This window comes from Tachyglossus aculeatus, chromosome 14 (assembly GCF_015852505.1).
Source record: "Tachyglossus aculeatus isolate mTacAcu1 chromosome 14, mTacAcu1.pri, whole genome shotgun sequence".
Classification (NCBI taxonomy): domain Eukaryota; kingdom Metazoa; phylum Chordata; class Mammalia; order Monotremata; family Tachyglossidae; genus Tachyglossus; species Tachyglossus aculeatus.
The window spans coordinates 28,995,603-29,014,440 of NC_052079.1; the positions used below are offsets into that span (position 1 = coordinate 28,995,603).

The window sequence follows — 18,838 nt, forward strand, 5'->3', positions numbered from 1 at the left end:
ATAGCTTTATACACTTCATTAATAAAATAGAGTAATAAATATGTACAAATATACACAAGTGCTGTGGGGAGGGGAAGGGGATAGGGCAGAGGGAGGGAGTGGGGGCGATGGGGAGGGGAGGAGGAGCAGAGGAGAATGGGGGGGGCTCAGTCTGGGAAGGCCTCCTGGAGGAGGAGAGCTCTCAGTAGGGCTTTGAAGGGAGGAAGAGGGCTAGTTTGGCGGATGTGAGGAGGGAGGGCATTCCAGGCCAGAAGTAGTGGGCCAGGGGTCGATGGCGGGACAGGCAAGAACGAGGCACAATGAGGAGGTTAGCAGCAGAGGAGTGGAGTGTGCAGGCTGGGCTGTAGGAGAGATGGGAGGTGAGGTAGGAGGGGGCGAGGTGATGGAAAGCTTTGAAGCCAATAGTGAGGAGTTTACCACTTCTATTCTACCTCTCCAACCTCATACTAAAAAATCCTTCCCTGGATCCCACCGCCCTCTCCTGCAATCGCCTCCATCCCATTCCTATCCAAAATGCTTCAATGGATTGTAGACACCTATTTTTTCTTTGTTTTTTAAAATGGTATCTAAGTGCTTACTATGTGCCAGGCACTGTACTAAGTAGGTAGATACAAGCTAATCAGGTTGGACAAAGTCCCTGTCCCACATAGGGCTCCCAAGCTTAATCCCCATTTTACAGATGAGGCAACTGAAGCACAGAGAAGTTAAATGACTTGCCTGAGGTCACGCAGCGGACAAGTGGCCGAGCTTCCTTCCCCGCAACTCTCTTGATTCGTCAGGTTTCCGTCCCTTCTCTTGACCATGACTGCACTCTCCAAAGTCACCAATGGTGTCCTTGAAGTTGAATCCTAAAGACTGCAAGCTGGTTGTGGGCAGGGAATGTGCCTGTTTATATTGTACTCTCCCGATCGCTTAGTACAGCGCTCTACAGAAATGCTCAATAAATTCAACTGACTGAAGGGCTCTACTCTAATCCTCCTAACTTCCCTCAGACTCCTTCGACTCTGTCGATCCCACTCAGTGCTTGGTTGGGGCCACGCGGACTTTCTAAATTCTTCTTTTAGCTCTACAATAACTCCCTCTCAATCGTCTTCATCGGCTTTTCTTTCTCCTGTCACCCCTGCCTTTGGGCATCCCTTAAGGTTCTGTTCTGGCCCCCTACTCTCTCTCTTCACTCACTGTCTTTCATGGGTTTATCTGCTCACAAGACTTGAACATCTCTAAGTGGATGACTCTGAGATCTCCTTCCCCAAATCCCAATCATATTTATTGAGCGCTCTGTGCAGAGCACTGTACTAAGTGCTCGAGAGAGGACCATATCCTTAGAACAGTACTCACTGTTTAGAATAGTGCTTGGCTCATAGTAAGTGCTTAACAAATGCCATCATTAATATATATGCTTTCTCCTAATTCTAGGACACCAGCTGGTGAGGCACCTCAACATGTTTAAAGACAATGTATCCTAATACACGCAGCTGCATGTGCCATGTTCTTGTAGCATTGCTCAAAAAACATTTCTTCAAAACTTCAATGATTTCCCACTTCCTTGTAGACTGTAATCTCATTGTGGGCAGGGAATGTGCCTGTTTGTTGTTGTATTGTATTCATTCAATGGTATTTATCGAGCACTAACTGTGTGCAGAACACTGTGTACTAAGTGATTGGGAGAGTACAATACAATGATAAACAGACACATTCCCTGCCCTCAATGAGTTTGCCCTCTCCCAAGTGCTTAGTACAGGTGCTCTGTACACAGTAAGTGCTCAATAAATATGATTGACTGACTCTGCATCAAGAAAAACTCAAAATTAGTACCAGGGCATTAACCAACTGCTTTAACCAACCTATCTGCTCTCTTTACCCACTATGTTTCCAGTTTCTACTTTTCATTCCTCCCAAGCTCACCTATACTTTTTTTTAATGGTTTTTTACTTTTTTTAAAGCACTTATTAACTATGTGCCAGGCACTGCACTAAGCGCTGGGGTGGATACAAGCATATCGGCTAGGACATAGTCCCTGCCCCACGTGGGGCTCACAGTCTCCATCCCCATTTTACAGATGAGGTAACTGCAGCTCAGATAAGTGAAGTAACTTGCCCAAGGTCACAAAGCAGACAAGTGGCGGAGCTGGGATCAGAACCCATGACCTTCTGACTTTCAGGCCCGTGCTCGAGCCACTATGCCATGCTGCTTCTCATTTGCTCTTCACCTGCCTCCCTGCCGTCCCTCACCAACTTTCCCAGACCTCCCCACTTCTTCCCCTCTTCAGAGCTCTCCTGAAGTCTGTCTCCTTCAGGAAGACTTCCCTGAATAACTCACAATCCGATCGATCGATGGCATTCATCGAGCGTTTGATGTGTGTGTGCAGAGCACAATTCAACAAGAGTTGGTCGACATGTTCCCTGCCCACGAGGGGCGAGGAGATAGGGAGGCCACCAAGATTGTGATTCTGCGTTTTCTACTTGAAGACGCAGACTGACGATCATCAAGTGAAAAACTCAGTGCGAATCAGTTTTGTCATGCTCGAATCCACTCGCCTCATTAAGGCTGATAAGCGTACCGAGAGACACCAAATCCTGTCGGTTCTACCTTCACAAAATAGTATACCTAAGTGACTCAAATGAGCGACCAAGTAGAATACAAGAAGTAATCCCCCGGGGGAAATATCCCTCGGGGCACACTTCATTGATGATTTTAACTCTCCTCTCCCTTCTCTGCATTTGGGACAAGTCATTTTCACTCAAATTATGAAGTGGGGCAGGAACTGTTTCTAACTTGATTAATTTGGTTTTACCCCAGAGCTTAGAACAATGCTTGACAGAGTGCTTAACCAATATAGTATTAATAATACATCATCAGAAAAATCCATCCTTTTCTCTCCATCCAAACTGCTGCTACGCTATTGCAATCACTTATCCTATCCACCTTGACTACAGAACAGCCTTCCCGCTGACCTCCCTGCCTGTTTCCCCCCACTCCAGTCCATACTTCTCTGCTGCCGATTTTTCTTTAAAAAAACACACAAAAAAACCAAACCAGAATTCATTCAGTCCTCATCTCACCACTCAAAAACTCTTCAATGGTGGCCCATCCACATCCGCATCAAACAGAAACTTGTTACTATCAACTTTAAAGCACTCAGATCCGTAATTTTCTCGTCTGTCTCCCCCTCTAGACTGTATCCTCCCCATGGGCTGGGATTGTGTCTGTTGCACTCTCCCAAGTGCTCAGTGCAGTGCTTTGCACACAGTAAGTGCACTATATCCAGAATGATCTCTAGGAGGCCTTTCATTATTTATCTTTCATCTCCACACCCTATTCCTCCCTGTGATTGCCACTTCCAGCATGGCTTAGACCTCAAGTACACATTCCCACCTCTCCTCTCCGGTTGCACCTATGTACCTAAGCTTTAAACTCTTTGGTTTCTCCACTTCATGTAATTTATTTTAGTGCCTGTCTCCCCTTGAGGGCAAAGATGACAATCCTCTCTTAGAATAATGCTCTGCTCAGCGTAGGGATTCCAAAAATGCTATTGAGTTACACAGAGGCCAAAAGTAACTTGAGCTTCCAGGTGGGAAAATTCTTTAGGAACTAGAAAAATCCAGGACTGAGCACCCTCTCCAAGCTGTTTGCAGTTCAGCGTCTGCAGCTCAAATGTTTATACAATACTAGGGTGAATATGATTGTACAACTAGCTGCCAAAGTCTGCAGCTCAAAATAACTAAATGGGCAATTCCAATGGATTTGGTCAATCCATCCATCATATTTATGGTGCGCTTACTGTGTGCAGAGCATTGTACTAAGCGCTTGCAAGAGCGCACTATAACAAAGTTGGTAGACATGTTTCCTGCCCACAAGGAATTTACAGTCCAGAGGGGGAGACAGACATTAATATAAATTATGGATAGTCAGTTAATCGTATTAAATGAGCACTTACTGTAGAGCTGAGGGAGGGGTGAATAAAGGGTGAAAATCCATGTACAAGGGCAGTGCAGAAGGCAGTGAAGAGGGAATGACAGCTTAATCTATCAATATAGTACTTTTGCTGTAACACAATTAGCAAGTCTAACTGCCTTTAGCATGAACCTCAATATCCTTTTGTGTGTGTGTGCAATGGCGGGGGTGTGTGAATAAAACTAAACAAATGCACGTCAAATATGGGAACAAATTTTTGCTAAAAAGCAATGCAAATTTCTGAGGATGTTTGGGGTTGCAATCTGATTATGGGAACACAAAAACCTTGCTCCCAATTGGGTTTGGCATCAAGGTTTATATACCACATACAAGAACCACTTATCTAAGATGGTAGACAGATTGCATAATGTGGCATTTTTGTATTTACAGTTGTTTACGCATAAGTTTCATCCTTCAGCCACAACATTTGAAATTTCCTGGCACCTCATGTCTGGGCAAAACAATAAAAGACAAAAAAAAAAACTGCCCATAAACAATTTTCATGACAGAACTCAAAAGAGAATGTGAAATCCTTTCAGTAAAAATTTTACACATTTAAAAGTTTTATTCATTTTATTTGAATATGTCAAAATACAATTTTTTCCAAAATAGTGGGTTTTGCAACCAGTTTCATGCAGAAACAAGGTCTGCTCAATACTACCAATGTAGCACAGTAGCCATTCAGTTTTAGATATAAAGAATAAATAACCTAAATATAAAACACTAAAGTATTAGAAACACGTATTTAATCATTCTTCACAGGCATCCAAACTTTACCAAATGAATCCTTTGTATAACTGACGGTCTTACAACACCGCAACGCGTTGCGATATTTCAATATGATTGATTCGCGGAACATTTTACCTTAGCATTAAGACCACCAAAGTTCTCCAAATTCAGACCCACCTCTCACACAGTTCAATTAGACAAACAATCCAAAAACTATTCTTGTACCTTTTTTCTTTAAAAAAAAAATCAAGAATCCTGAGCTTGGTAGTAAGAGCATAACCTCATATCTTCATAAAACCAATCATCAGAAAGGACACGATGTCCTACTTACGAAAACATCCTCCTCCTTCTGTTCCCCCTCTCCCATCCCCCCCATCCCCCCGCCCCCCCACCCAGAGCAACCCAAAAAGTAGGCAGTAGAACACAATGACCTTTTTAAATGAAGGGGTACAAATTCACATTTAATATAGTATACAATATGATCAATAATACAATAGTTCTGCAAGCTTTTTAATGTACAATTTATTTCAATGGCTGAACTCTTCAGTGGTTTTAGGAAATCAATTATGTGCCAGTAAAATGTCATGTTTTCGCATGGTTTCATGAAAATATAAAAGCTGTTTGTCTCTAACAAAAGCCATCCTCACTTAAATACTTTGTTTAATCTTTAAAAAGGCCACTGAAATGTATAAAATTGTCTGCGATGATGGGTAATATCAAATTAGGGTGCCTCTTCACATGGCAATGACAGTGCATATAAACATTAATGTGAATAATGGGCAAGGTTTGCAAGTTATTTCATACACATTACTTTGGGCAGCACTCAGATAAATATAGGTATGTGAAATGTAGTGAAGCAGTTAATATGGATGCAACTTGTAATTATGGTGAATGCTATCAAATGAAAATGGGAGGAAAAGGAAAACTACAGTAGAAACTTTTTTAAAGATAGGGCTCCATATAATGTGTAATAGCTCAATTCCATATACCACAAAGTTAGCAGATTTTGTTAAACACTATTCTGGAGTAGCCTACTTTGCATTAACAGACATCTGCAGCAAGGAAACATATTCAAGCATGCCATGTTGTGGTCCAAAAAAATCAAAACAGTACACATTTATATATACAGCATCACTCAGTACCTGCTAAAATGAATGTGAAGGTTACAGTATTGAACACCTTACACTACAAACTAAAAAAAAATGTGACCAATAGAGGCAGAAAATGGGGCTCATAAAAGTATTCTAATTTCAACCGACTTTAAAGCATTTTATATAAGAAATAAATGCATATTGCACAAATAGTGAAAGCAAATGTTCCACCTTGCATTTCAATTCCAGGTGGTTAGACCACAAAGCACATGCTTGCTACACAAAGATGCAATCGAGACAGGCATGTGTACTTGTAACGAGAACGCTGTGAAAACATCATACGAAGGGAAAAAAATTCACACGCACACACGCACTTACACATGGACACGAATAGTTAAAAGGAAAAAAAATAAACATCCAAACTTTGATGTAAAGGAAATAAAAATGTAATATAGAAAAACTGGAAACCGTGGCACAGAAAAAAACCGAAAAGTTGTTGAGTAACTGTCTTCTGTGATCGCTGAAAGCTTTTCTTGATGCAAAAGTGTTTATGTACAACTAAGGCTTACTGGTTAAATATCGGAGGCAAATCTGGCCTTGAACACTTTCCTTATATGCTGTAGTTGTAAACAAGATTTTTCAGTCATTTTATCTTCTCAGCAGCTGTATTAACATGAAACAATGAACTTGATACAAAAAAACCCCAAAAAACAAACAAAAAAAAAGACCACCCAAAACAAAAACAAAAAACCCCAAAGACCATAGGTAAAGAAGGTGTTTGGCAGGGTATCTGTAAATGACAGTCTCCAAGGACTCTTTCTTCTCCAAGGTTTCCAGTGACTGCCAGCTATGGTCCAATGAAGTTACTGGTCATGGGCAATGCCGTCGCTTGCTGCTGGAGTAAAACCTTTTTTATTTGGAAAGTTTGCTTATAACCCTGATCAAGGCCCCATTTTCATCTTTTAGCCTCTGGTTGTCTGCTTTCAGATCTGGAAGCATCTATTAAAAAAAAATAGGGAAAGACTCTCATGTGTGCTAAATTAAAACATGGAAATGAAAAAACGCCACCCTGGAAAACACCCAAAACAAATACTGACTTATGGGAATTAAAGTTTTAATAAATGTTATACTTCACCACAAAACAATAAGCAAACTGTGTCAGAGTTATCTAGGTTTCCACTGGATAAAAAACCAAGGGGCCTGGGGAAGAAGGGAATGAGGAAAAAAATCCCTACCACTTTTTGGATGAATCTGGGGGATGAAAATACTCTAGTATCCTAGTAAGTGAAATGGAATAAACTGTACACTGGAATCTGATTAAATCACCTCTCAAAACCACACTCCAAGTGAAATTGACCTTAAATGCTTTGGTTTCCTGGTCGGAGATCAGCCTGTCCTAGAACAGTCGAGTGAGTAGGCCTGGGCAGTTTATGGCTGTACAACATTCCTTTATTCAATCGTACTTATTGAGAGCTTACTGTGTGCAGAGCAGTGTACTAAGCGCAAGTCCAACTCATTTTTCCTTTAAATCTCAAACTTTGGTTTGGGCACACTTCTCTAATCCGTTTCATTATCCCAATTCAATACTTTTTCCGAAGAATGACTACTTTTTCCAGGTCTTAAGCAAGCGAAACTACAACCTATGCCAATGCTTATCGTCAACAGTTGTTTAAAATGATTAACACTCTCGTCTATTCGTCAATTAACAGAGCTCAATGACAACAACAAAAAAGTCCCAGACCTGTGGCTCAAGTCTGTCTGTACAACTGGATGAGAGAAAGAGGATAGCAATCTTTCAAAATGCTGGTCCCCCGGGGTTGGGGAAGGGTAGAGGTGGGGAGGGTGTGTGTGTGTGTGTCTCAGCTGTTGTTTTGTCAGAACAGATGCTAGAAGATACAGGTCCTCCCTCCCTCTTATCGTTTCCTACCATAAATGTTTTCACTCCTGCTGTTGATACTATTTCACCCTATCCTATGAATAGAGGCTATTAAATGGGCTTCTGCTGCATTTCTATTGGAGTGTAAGAAGGTCAAAGGCAATTTGGGTGAAACCTCAGCTCAAATATGAAATTCTCAACTAATGGAAATAACATTTTAAAATGGCACAAAATCCTTGGCAAACTGAGAGAAAAACTGCAGGTGAATCTTCAGTTGGGAAAAATTACAGAGGGCCTTGAAACTGTATGAGAAACACAAGAACTCAATTCCCAAATAAAGCTGGGTGCTGAACATTCTATTCTGATGAACTGGAACAATATAAAGTCAACAGCTTGCGGTAATGAAGTTCCCAAACATCCCTCTCCAAAAAAAGTACTGCATAATTGGGTTCTGCCTTTGACATCAATGACTTGAGCCTCGGGTATTTTTTTCTACAAGGCCAATTGGGAAGTCCGCAGATGATAGCGGTAGTTTCATTTGTAGAGATAACACGTCTCACATATTTAGTTTAGTATCTGTAAACTAAACATAGTAAATATCTGTTTAGTAAATCCTATGGACTTGGAAATACTTTCAAAGATTTAGACATCTACCTTCAGCTAAATTTTCAGCTAACTAAAAATCTGAATGAAAGTAACAGAATTTTAAGAACTTAAGTGACTCGAAGATTCTCTGTTTGTAAGCAATATCTGTTCTTAAGTGGACACTGAACATTGGGAAGCAAAAATGTCTAATAACTTTGAAGCCTGAGGTCATCATGAAGACATTAGTGATTCTGAGTAGAATCATCCTCCAAACAGGGACTAGAGAGAAAGCAAAGAACTGTTTAAATATATATGCCAACATCAATCACAAAAACTACATTTTAAGTTTCCTTTTCAGTTCCATGAATGAATAAGTGAATTAATAGAACTCACAGTCTTAGTACCCATTTTACAGATGAGGTAACTGAGGCATAGGGAAATGAAGTGAATTGCCCAAGGTACACAGCAGACAAGTAGCGGGATAGGGATTAGAACCCAGGCCCATGCTGTATTCACTAGTTATGCTGTATTCCATAACTCTACTGATAATGGTTCTTTTTAAAGAGATGGTAAGCTCTCTGCTGAGCAGGGGACTGCAGCTACCAACTCTGCTGTACTGTACTTTCCCGAGTGCTTAGTTCAGTGCTCTGCACATAGTGAGCGCTCACTGGATGAATAACATTACTTGACTGAAAAAGAAAAGAGAAACAAAACTGTTGAATTAAAATAAAAAAAAACCCAACCTGGCAGCAAGCCATGGAGATTTTGGTATAGTCTGCAATAGCAAGTCTGGATACACTTTGCCTGACTCTAGAGCACGGGCCTGGGGGGGGTCACAGGGACCTGGGTTCTAATCCCAACTCTGCTACATGTCTGCTATGTGAACTTGGCCAAGTTGCTTCACTTCTCTGTGCCTCAGTTACCTCATCTTTAAATGGGGATTAAGAGTGTGAGCCCCATGTGGGCCAGGGATTGTGTCCTACCCAATTTCCTCATGTTAACCCCAGCGCTTAGACCAGTGCCTGGCACCTAGTCAGCGATTAACCAATATCCCAATTTTTTTTTATTTTACTAGACCACCCAACAGGTAAACTACAGTGCAATTAGGGCCGCTATCTTGAACGCTAAGAAGCATCATGCAGAATTAAACATTTACACACCAGTCCGTAGACATACAGGCGTTAATTGTACAAGCTGAGCCAAGACACCGTTGCTAAAGCAAAAACACCTGCCTGAATCTACCAAGGAGAAATGAAGAAACATAAATTACAAGTCCACAGACTGAAGACGCCTACAGGACTCTGAGCGCTTAGCAACCACTCTGGTCAGGGCCCTATTCTCTGTCACCAGCCGCTCATTTAACTCCCTCAAAGTCTGAATCTGCTTTATTTGGTGTAGGTGCTGTGGGAATCAGAACACAAAGAAATGAGGATGAGAGCAACAAGACGAAAAAACAGAATAATAGGTATAAAAAGAATCAAAGGCAAGGATAAATATAAAGTAGATCAACAGTGGTCAGAACAGTAGCCATCAGTATCTGGAGAGAGGTAACAACATATTCTGCAGTCCTTCATGGGAAGAGACACGTCCCTGAAATTATTTTCTTAATATTCTAACAAAAGATTACGTTTTCTATTCATAGCCAGTAAATCATCATGTTCGAACCATATTGTGTGGCACAGGAATGAATGACCAAGTTTGATCTTTAAATGGTCCACAGCTGCATTTGTATATAAATAGGGTACCCTTCAAAATGCTTTTTCTATTTTCAGTTTTCCCCATGTTAACAACAGCCACGGGTGCCACATAAATCCAACTAAAAAACATAAGACTACTTCTCCACTGCTCCAGAAAAACTATACATTAGTAAATTAGGACTTCACAATCCTCAACACAAAGGCATCCTATTCTTATACAGTCATGCTAATGGTGGGTACGGACAAAGCAGCAATGAAAATCAAGACAGCAACCTGACGAGTGATGATGTTTTGTCACCCTTCCACATTCAACCCAAATGGAAAGCCAACTACAAAGGCAGAAAAATGGCCAATAGGCTGGCCAGATAATCCCAAACTTGTGAAAATCAGCCTGATCCTACAGCCTTACAGCTCAGAGTAATTAATGTTCTCTACAAGGGTATCTACAAGAAAATACAACTTCTCAAATACATCTTTATACTTACTTTGAGCTCCTCTTCCATTTCAGATATTCTTCTTTCTAGAGCTCTTCGTTCCTACATTCGGAAAGGGCAAATTAGTAAAATTATGACATAAAATCACACATTAAAGTTAAGATTGTGAGAGTGATGCTCTAGGTTCATCGATCAAACTAGGAGCAGTGTAGAAATGTGTGATGCCAGTGACGCGTAGGAAGCCTCGTAGTTTGAGAGAATTGTTTTTATTACATTCCACAGATATGCCCCTTCATTTTTTATTTGAAATGCTGACATATACCACCTACATTTCATAGCACATCTACTCAGATGCCTTTGAATTTTAGCTAGGTTTGAAGAGCTTAAACCATTCAGATAAAAAGAATGCATAGAAAAGTAAAAAGAAAAAAGAAGAGAGAGAGAGAGAGAGAGTAGTCTCAAGTGACTACTGCAGAAAAGCATCTGCTCCTATAGACAAGCAAATACAGCCAAATATGTACATTATACTTAGAATCTTCTAAAAAGTATAAGGCACACTCCCATTTCCATCAGCTCAGTTTTCCTTATACGTAATTTGCCCACTAGACTTTACAGATTTGTACCTTGATTTCTTGGTGTGGTGCTAATGCAGTTAGTCTAATTTACAAGTGGCTGCAAAATTTATTTTAGATTATTTTTTCCCAAGAAGTGACAGGCAAAAGCAACAAACAGTACTTTATTGCAGAGTGTCTTATTAGCATACAGGTGTTGGGCAAAGAAAACAGGCAGCAAAAACTAAATGTGCTGAAAAATTTGGGTTAGATCATACCGCCCAGAAGATACTGACTCTTGCCGGTCACCTTTCAGACACAAATCATTTGAATTTAGTTTAATCATACTGAAACTACTTTCACAGACATTCTGTTCCTCTTTCCTACAAATCTTCAAACTGAGGGAGAGAGTCATTTACTTCAATTGTCAAACACATTCTTATGAACCTGAACCCTCTAATTACATGCTCACAAACACCATACTTAGTATCAAACATGCTTGCAAATGCCATACACAAAAGTGTCACCTTTAAAAAAGAAGACTGAAGGTGGGTGGTATCAACTATAAACTAGCACTAGTCCTTTGGCTACTAGTAGTTTAATATGTTAAAAATGGAACACTGTTTTTATTTTTTTAAAAAAACATGATCTTCTAAAATGCAAGAAGCTCATTATTTTACATAATTAAAGCTCTTAATTTTAAAATACTAAGTTTCCGGTTACTTGGATATTCGCATAAATAAAATTTGGTGTTAGTATATTAGTGACAATTGCTAACAAAAGATGGTATTTTGTAAACAATTAGTATTCAGTTTTTTCTAGCACTTTATGGCTGAAGGTACACACGGAGTTTGATAGGCTGTGAACACAAATGATTCTTCTAGTAATAATGGTCATCTTGCCCATGGCCTAAAATGTCATGAGCCTTGATAGAATGAACATAGATTTTATGCCTTAGAAGCTTGATCAAAAAATCTTTTTTAAGATCAATATGCTCTCAATTTTCTCTTCACTACTTCCATAGCAAGTAATGATATATGAAGGAAACATGGGCAATGAAGCAGGCAAAATAACTGAGGTGATATACTTGGAAATAAACCAATCTTGAACACAGCTGTTCAACGTGAAGTCTAATTTTAATCTAATTTTGCTATTAAAAGTTAGTCACGAACGTGGTTTTTCCTGAGCACTGAAATTACAAGTTAACTTAGATCTGATATTTAAAAATCGATGTTTTGATTAAAAGCTCTGTGGCATGAATAAAACACTTAAATTTTTTTTCATGTTGATATAATCTGCCACTGGAAGCCTGACAATGGACATCATTTAAAGACAAAAACTGAGATAGCTATAAATTCCAAACCTGAATAGGACCCAGAGAAATTCCCTGAAATCTGTATATAAAAACTAATGGCACACCTGTTTCATATCTTCTGAAGTTAACACTCAGAGATATACAAAAGGATGAGATGGACGGATAAAGTGGAAATAAGGGAAACAAAGATATGAAGAGTCACAAAATAAGGGGTGATAAGAATGAATGCTCTACCTTACTCGATCAAGGATCAAAGATTTTGATTTACAGAACTATAATTATATTGGAGAATATCAGTGATAACGATCCTTTTTTGTGGCCAATACCACAAAACCATTAATAAAGACCCTCAAATCAGTATTTATCATTTTGCTGGGTAACTTATTTTTATCATTTCTGTAATTTAAAAAAATTCAAAAGGTTCCTATTCTAACATCACGAGTGTTGATGACAGAAGCACCACAACTCTCACTTAAAATACTCTTCTTTTGCCCCATTTTGTATTTTTCATTTTGAATAATTGCTTTGCCATTAATAGGAGGCATTTATCAACCTAGCAAGAAATGGCACCTGAACATACTTTTATTTCCCATGGACCTTTGTGAATATGGGTCTGAAAATGTACAGGGAATGATGTGTCACTCCTAGGATTTTACCCAAAAAGACCTATCAAACTTCAAAGTTCTGTAATTTGGGTATATTAATTCAGGTGGCAGTAACTGAATTATTGTACATTCACAGCAGACCTGAAACGTGGTACTGTCCACTGGCTATTCAGAGTGCCACTTTCCATCAATCAGCTGTTTGTGAGCTCTAACAAGCAATTAACAGTATTTCTTGGGTGCCTACTTTGTGTAGAGCACTGTAGCCAACGATTCAGAAAGTACAAAATGATTTAAAATCATACAACCTGACCACAGGAGTTTACAATCTAATGGGGAATATTACATGTGTGTCAGAGATAAGAGGAAGAAGAGAATGTGTATGTTGATGAATAAGGGCTTAAATAGTGGGTGCAGGTTGACATGAACATAAGTACAGAGAGTGATTGTTAGCACACAAGGGCTGAAGTGGATTTAGAACGTTATGAGCTGAGGAGAATTAGAGTATAAATCTAATACTTTTTTAATGATGGTGTCTTGCTTTTACAAGTTTTAGTTCTGTTTGATTGTACTGTAAATATACTCTTGTATTAACTATATTACAGATTTTAATTCAATCAAGGAAATCAATACACTTTCAAGTGATCACAAGTATGAAGATACTAAAACCCAAGTTTTGAAATCTCATCGACTCTTATAAACCTAAAAAACTGCCTAAAAAAACTAAAAGAGAATGATTCATTAATGAACTACAAATGACTTAAATAATAAAAGCTGATTAAACCATTAAAAAAACAACCCAATACTACTGATTGGTTGAAACAAATCCATAGGAATACACCAGACAGCTACTGTAACTTTATTTAGGGTTGCATATAGCAGAAGTATGGCATCAAAGAGCGTCATTTCACTCAATGTCCATTAGCTTCGCCAAATAGATGGAATAAATCCTAATGTTGGTATGCTGAATTAAGGGGAAAAACAGCAAAAAATAATCCCCAGCACTGTGAAACTTACCCGTTTTTCCATTTCCAATAGTGACCTGTCGGCGTATCTTTCCTGACGCTGTAACACAAGTTAAAGAAATTAGTATGTAGGAATGGGGGCTGAAGGAAGCATGGTGACATCATCCCAATACTTATTTCTATCAAAAATTTGAACTTAAAAAAATCAGGTTTACAGACAGATTAAGTAGCACACAAAATTTACAGACAAATAGAGCAGCAGCATAGCTTGGTGGAAAATTCCTAGGCTTGAGAATCAGGGGACCTGGGTTCTAATCCCAGCTCTGCTGCATGACCTTGGGCAACTTACTTCACTTCTCTGTGCCTGAGTTACCTCAACTGTAAAATGGGGATTCAATACCCATTCTTCTTCCTATTTCAGACGGTGAGTCCCATGTTGGGCAGGGACTATGTCTGACCTTATCATCCTTTATCTTTCCCAGCACTTAGGATGACACAGAGTAAGCGCTTAACTAATACCACAATTATTATACTATAGGAGTGGGTTGAATGTTGGAGCACATCAGAGAAACGGGATAATCAATAAATCAATGGTATTTACTGAGCGCTTGTCGTGTGCAGAGCAGAGTTGGTAGACATGTTACCCACCCACAACAAACTATCTCTAGAGGTGAAGGCAGATATTAATATAAATTCCAGATATGAACATAAGTGCTGTGGGGTGGATAAAACACTTACTCAACTGAGGGTAATTACTGAGGGACTGAACGCAGAACACTGAAGTAGGTGCTTGGGAGAGTACACTAAACACAATACATGCTCTGTATCCTCAAAGAATTTACAATCTAGTAGGGGGAGAAAGGCAGACATAAATCATTTATAAAGAGTTCTTAGAGTAGGAAGAAGACCAGAACATAAAACAGGTAGCGGTACAAATAAATGAATATACACTGTAATAAATCAACAGGACTTATCGGGCATCTACTGTATCAAAGCCCAGTACCAGTGCTGGAGATAGTACATGTAGATGGGATCTCTGTCCTTAAGGAGCTTACAATCTAGCAGGGGAAAAAGGACACTAGAATAAATTATATATAACAGGAAATAATAAAGTATATTGATATGTACATAAATGTAAGATGTGTGTACCCCCAAAAGCTTAGAGGATGTGGAAATGCTGAAGTGAAAGTTGGAAGGACAAAGGATGAGGAGATTAAATTCATCAGGATGTGAAGGGGTGGGGAGAATTCCTGGTAGGGGGGAGGATACAACAGAGAGAGATGGGACTGAGGCACTATGAGCAGGATGGCTAGAGAAGAGTGAAGAGTGACAGGTGAGATGCTGTGGAAGAATGGCAAAGATAAGTTGGATTGGGGAGGAGAGGGAGAAAGTTGATTGAGTGCCTTAAAGTCAGAGGACAGGATTTTCTGTTTGACATGGAGAAAAATATGCAACAATCGGAGGTTTTTCAGGATTCGGGAGTTGTGTGTAGAATGGCATGGAAGTGCAAAAGCTGGGTGCAATTATTTAAGTGACTAAGGTGGCTGTTAGGTTAATGTAACTTGGAGTTTGGGGAATTGGGGATGACTTCCTGGAAGGGGGAGAGCTGTAGAAAGGTACTGAAGATCGACAGCTGGAGTCCAGTGGGTTTGAAAAGGGAGGAATTTCCAGGCAGGGGGCATAAGTTTTAAGTAAGGGATTAGAAGTGGAAGAAGTGGAGAGACACACAGTTGGAAGATGAGTTTGAGAGGAATAAAGAGTGTGAGCCAGAGGGGTGGAGGGGGTGGCGTATTGTGTAAGAGAGCTAGTATGCAAGATGGGGTGGGCTGGTGGAGAATTTTTAAGCAAAGAAGTTTTTTGGCTGATGTTAGATACGGGGAGTCTTTGAGGAACGGAGAGATGTGTGACAAATTCTATTTTAGGAAGACAATCTGGGCAGTAGGAGGTATTATTCTCCCCCTTCTAGACTGTGAGCCCGCTGCTGGGTAGGGACCGTCTCTATATGTTGCCAACTTGTACTTCCCAAGCGCTTAGTACAGTGCTCTGAACACAGCAGGCTCAATAAATACGATTGAATGAATGAATGAATGAATATTATAGACTGAAGAGGAGAGAGGTGTTAAAGGATGGGTGTGTTGCTGACAGAAATGGGAAAGTTGGGAGAAGTGGATTTAGGAGGGAAGATTAAAAGTTTAAATTTAGATCTATTGAGTCTGAGGTGCTGGTCGGATATCCAAGTGGGGACATTTTGGAGGCAAGAGGAAACATGAGACTGAACTGCTGGAGAGAGGTCAGGTCTTTGGGCAGGGAACACATTTACCAAGTCTGTACTATTGTGCTCTCCCAAGCACTTATAGTCCAGTGCTCTGCATGCGGTAAGTGCCCAACAAACACCATCGATTGACTGACTCATGAGATGTTATTGTGAGTGTTCTGAAGACCAGCATGACTCTCAGTGGTCATTTTGGTAGAAAATGGGCTTTGCGCGTAAAAACAAACAAAAACAAAGCACACATCATTGTGTACCATTTCCAATGGGCTGCCCTCACTCGCCTGATTGCTTACAGCACCTCACATATCAGCAGTAATGTAACTGGCAGGGAAGAGAGAGTATCAAGTGGCATAGTCTAAATTGCTACTGCTCTACCCGGCTATGTGACAGGTTCACCACCCCAAGGTTTAAGTCTGTTGTTTCTCAGTACCATCCTCTACACTGTAAGGTCTTCGTGGGCAGGGAATGTATCTGCCAGCTCTGTGGTAGTGTCCTCTCCCAAGCACTTAGTCCGGTGCTCTGCATGTAATACCCGCTCAATAAACGCTATTGATGATGATCATCAACATCAGCATATACGCGGGAGCTGAAGTCATGAGAGAAGATGAACTCCAGAAAGACTGTCGGGCAAGAAGACACAACTTGTACAGCTGACACTTCCTCTGCTCTAAAACTGACTGAAATGTCACACACACAAGGGACCAAGACAACAAAGGTCATCCAACCTGATTACCCTGTATCTACTCCAGGGCTTAGAACAGTAGTTGTCACATAGTAAGTGCTTAACAAATACCATTATTATCATTATTTTGGTTTTGAGGTGCCAAAACTATCAACAATGCACATCACATTGAGTTAGAAGGGTTTCCAGGGGTTTCAGAGAAGTATTTAGGCACTACGTTTCCACCTTTGGTCTTTAAACCTGGAAGCATAGGTTAGCAAGAATTGGACCTGCCACACTGCCCTGTTCTGACAAGGCATTCGACGCTGTATCGATGGACTATACTGACACGCAGTAGCCTTAGAGAGGGTCTTGATAAATTTCTTAAGGCAACCCAATTTGCTTAGTAATGGCCAGATATTTGCTAATGGGGATCCACTGCTTTCCTAAGGTCTATGAATAGGAATGATAATGACAATAATTGTGGTATTTATTAAGCGCTTACTATGTGCCAGGAACCATGCTATGTGCTAGGGTGGACCCAAGCAAATTGGGTTCGACAAGGCCCGTGTCCCAGTCTTAATCTCTGTTTTACAGATAGGGAACCGAGGAACAGAGATGTGAAGTGATTTGCCCAAGGTCACACAGCAGACCAGTGGCGGGGCCGCGACTAGAACCCAGGAGCTTCTGACTCCCAGGCTTGTACTCTATCCACTAGGACCTGCTGCTTCTTGATATGAAACTGTGATGAACCCAACGCTTGAGATAGTTGCACGACTACAGAATTTGGTTCACGTTTCCAATCCCAGCACCAGAAAGACAAAAACAGACCCCACTGGGTTCATCCATAGTACCTCTTATTGGAAGGTGAACAAGTTGACTATTGTTGCTATTATAATTTTCTAACTCCCTGTGGCTCAGTGCCTTTTTTCTGCTCATTTGGTGAATTCCCAAGTTGAACAGTCATATTTCCTTTTTTTAAATGGTATTTGTTAAGTGCATATTGTACATCATGCACTGTATTAAGCGCTGAAGTAGATATGCGTTAATCAACACAGTCCCTGACCCACATGAACCCCATGAGCTCACGGGTCTTAATCCCCATTTTACAGATGAGTTAACTGAGGCACAAAGAAGTGAAGTGACTTGCCTGAGGTCACACAGCAGACAAGTGATATTTTGGCACTATTATACTGAATTTCCTCATGTCCTTATAAAATTAACAACTTGCTCTTTGTCCAGACTTTCAAATTTGGGGGCAAATGAGTTGCAGATGGTAGCAGAGCACTTTGGCAAAGTTCAACATGGCTTTCCTGTTTTTTCACTTAGCTAATATTTAAGAGGCTAAAATAATAAACAGGTGAATTACAGTGAGATAGGACCCTTTTCTTTCCATTGGAGCAAGTATGACAAACGCTGGAGAAAATCCTTTGCGATTTAATTTTATAGCCTGGGAATATCAACGATAAAAATCTTTACTGGGAGAAACATACAAACCTGGGTAGCTTTTTCCAATTGCAATTTTAGATCAGTCAGTTCCATGTTCGTGTCATGTAGCTGCGCTTTCAGTTTTTCATTTTCCTCCAGAATTTGTTCATACAGCTGGAAAAGGTGAGGGCAGATTAGACACCTAATATCTTTCCTATGTGCTAACTTTTCTAGCCTGTGTCATCTCTTTTAATCAGGTGTAATATGCCAAAATAGTACACTTTCTATAAAACTCAGTTTCACTTAAAAAGAGAAAATCATACACCTTCACTGATAAGAGTAACCATTAAGTGACTAATTAATGTAGAACACTGGACTGTGGGCTTTATACCACTGAAATGGATTGAATAACAAAAATACATAAAATCCAGAGACTCTTTTGTTAAGAGTCATCGCGCGCGCGTGTGTGTGTGTGTGTGTGTGTGTGTGTGTGTGTGTGTGTGTGTGTGTGTGTGTGTGTGTGTGTGTGTGTGTGTGTAATCAGTGTTTCTGAAACTTTCAATTCCAACTTCTAGGAAATGGTCTCAAATCACTCAGTCCACTTGCACTTTATTCTTTTAACTTAAGACAAATCTCTGTGGGCAAAAAAACACCAGTAACTTAAAACAAAACAATCAA

At 40.1% G+C, this 18,838-nt stretch overlaps 1 protein-coding gene and 1 long non-coding RNA gene across 5 annotated transcripts in view; one reads left to right on the plus strand and one right to left on the minus strand.

Annotated features, from left to right (window-relative positions):
- LOC119937283 overlaps positions 1–1,546 on the plus strand; it is a 40,333-nt gene extending 38,787 nt beyond the window's left edge. The window contains exon 3 of the long non-coding RNA XR_005453966.1: positions 1,417–1,546. This is a non-coding gene — a long non-coding RNA (uncharacterized LOC119937283). The remainder of the gene's footprint in view (positions 1–1,416) is intronic.
- A 3,535-nt stretch (positions 1,547–5,081) lies between these two features.
- The window catches only part of PPP1R12A (protein phosphatase 1 regulatory subunit 12A), a 150,119-nt gene continuing 136,362 nt past the window's right edge, over positions 5,082–18,838 (minus strand). For all 4 annotated transcript variants that reach the window (XM_038756294.1, XM_038756293.1, XM_038756295.1 and 1 more), the window contains 4 exons: positions 18,230–18,334; positions 13,852–13,899; positions 10,418–10,468; positions 5,082–6,773 (listed from right to left, as the gene is read on the minus strand). In XM_038756294.1, the coding sequence (XP_038612222.1) occupies positions 6,687–6,773; positions 10,418–10,468; positions 13,852–13,899; positions 18,230–18,334 (291 nt within the window). In that variant the 3' untranslated portion in view covers positions 5,082–6,686. The remainder of the gene's footprint in view (positions 6,774–10,417; positions 10,469–13,851; positions 13,900–18,229; positions 18,335–18,838) is intronic.